This window comes from Sinocyclocheilus grahami, unplaced genomic scaffold (genome assembly GCF_001515645.1).
Source record: "Sinocyclocheilus grahami isolate Dianchi unplaced genomic scaffold, SAMN03320097.WGS_v1.1 scaffold871.1, whole genome shotgun sequence".
Lineage (NCBI taxonomy): Eukaryota > Metazoa > Chordata > Actinopteri > Cypriniformes > Cyprinidae > Sinocyclocheilus > Sinocyclocheilus grahami.
In genome coordinates this window covers 31,120-32,713 of record NW_015506050.1, presented here as the reverse complement: position 1 = coordinate 32,713, position 1,594 = coordinate 31,120, and the positions used below count along the sequence as shown (strand labels likewise).

The 1,594-nt window shown below is 30.9% G+C and overlaps 1 protein-coding gene across 1 annotated transcript in view; it reads left to right on the top strand.

Moving 5' to 3' along the window:
- The first annotated feature begins 298 nt into the window (after window positions 1–298).
- The window catches only part of LOC107563374 (SH3 domain-containing YSC84-like protein 1), an 11,772-nt gene continuing 10,476 nt past the window's right edge, over window positions 299–1,594 (top strand). Inside the window, exons 1-2 of the mRNA XM_016248232.1 lie at window positions 299–320; window positions 930–1,040. Coding sequence (XP_016103718.1) covers window positions 299–320; window positions 930–1,040 — 133 coding nt within the window. The remainder of the gene's footprint in view (window positions 321–929; window positions 1,041–1,594) is intronic.

The window sequence follows — 1,594 nt, the reverse complement described above, 5'->3', positions numbered from 1 at the left end:
ATGCTTTTGTAGTATACATCGATGAAGTGACATGGCACTCAGTTTTTAAATCTAATAATTTATTTTTAAATACTTAAAAAATGTCATGTGACTTGAATTACATTGCATATTAAATGGACATGTTTATAAGTTTCATGCTTGTGATTCATTTTTATATTTTAAGTCAAACAGCTCTTGAAAATAGCAAATAAAAGTGCTGATATTAATGCTTGAGTAATTGTTAATTCATTATATTTTCCAAAAAACAACAAAAACAATTTAACTATGAAAAATATATTTGAAAACGTTTCTAAAAATAATGATTAAGGTGTCTGCAAAAGGTGAAAGGAAAATATGTTACTTTTTACTTGATAGCTACACCACATGGCATTGTTTTAGTTAAAATTAAAAAAAAAAAAATTGGGGACACTGTTATTTGTCTTTGGCTAGTTCTCTTTATATATGCTATTCTACCAGCATCAGTGCCATCATGTCTTGTAGAAAGGCTTGAATAAAAAAAGTCATCAGCATGAATGCTAACACACTAATCACTGACTGTATGGCTAATATAATTAGTGCAATTATCAATGAGATGAGAAAAATTATCAATTTGGTTATGCTGACATTTGATACTGAATTGTTAACAGTTTGTCATATTAAAATGGAGAGACTTTATAATAGAGGAACAGGTCATTGTGGTGTCACCTTGAACAACAAGTGGTTAAATATAGCATATAGCCTTTAAATCATTTTGACATTTGAAACGTATTTCAGGTTCATAGTAGCATAGATGCCACAAGAGAATTGTTTTCGCATAGTAGAATTTAAAGCATTCAGGAAGACGCAAACTATCAGACAAATTTAGTCTAATAGTCATTTGATGGTTCAGATTGTTGGAATGTGACGCAGAACAAGAGACAATTATATTTCTTCTGATGTTTCTTTTACAGTGAATAACCCTATTCCTGCTAACCTAAAGTCTGAGGCCAAGAAGGCCGTCAAGATCCTCAGAGAGTTCACAGAAATATCCAATAGAATGGGACCTGACAAACTTATTCCAGGTAACTGTGGTCTCTGCTCTAGTAAAGAAAGCAATGCAAAAACATTTGTCTTTTAGAATTAATTGATGATTCTCTTGAATCTCTGTAAAAGTCGGACAAAATTGTGATACGTGTCATATTTGTACCTTATTTGTTCTTGGAAAACCATGCCTAAAAGCACTGTAAGATTCATGAAAGACTCACTTTTGTTTCAATTGATTTATGATGAATGGCAAATGTTCTTTTTAGGGAAATTCAGTGTGTAAATTATTACATTAATTATTAAAAATCATCAAAATGATTAGATTAATTACTCCTTCTGATCCATATGAAAATAATTTTTTTTTCTATCATAGGAACAATTCAAACAGCAGCAGAATAAATGTAATGCCTTACAAAATCAGTTATTTTCATTTGAGTTTTTAAAAATAATTCTTAATATGATTATTTGTAGTTAATGTAATCTCTTAATCATTTGACAGCCCTAATTATATAGAATAATTTTCTCAGTGCAATAGGATTGATCCCACCCCCCCCCCCCCTCCCCCCCACCCAACCGACAAACCACAACAACA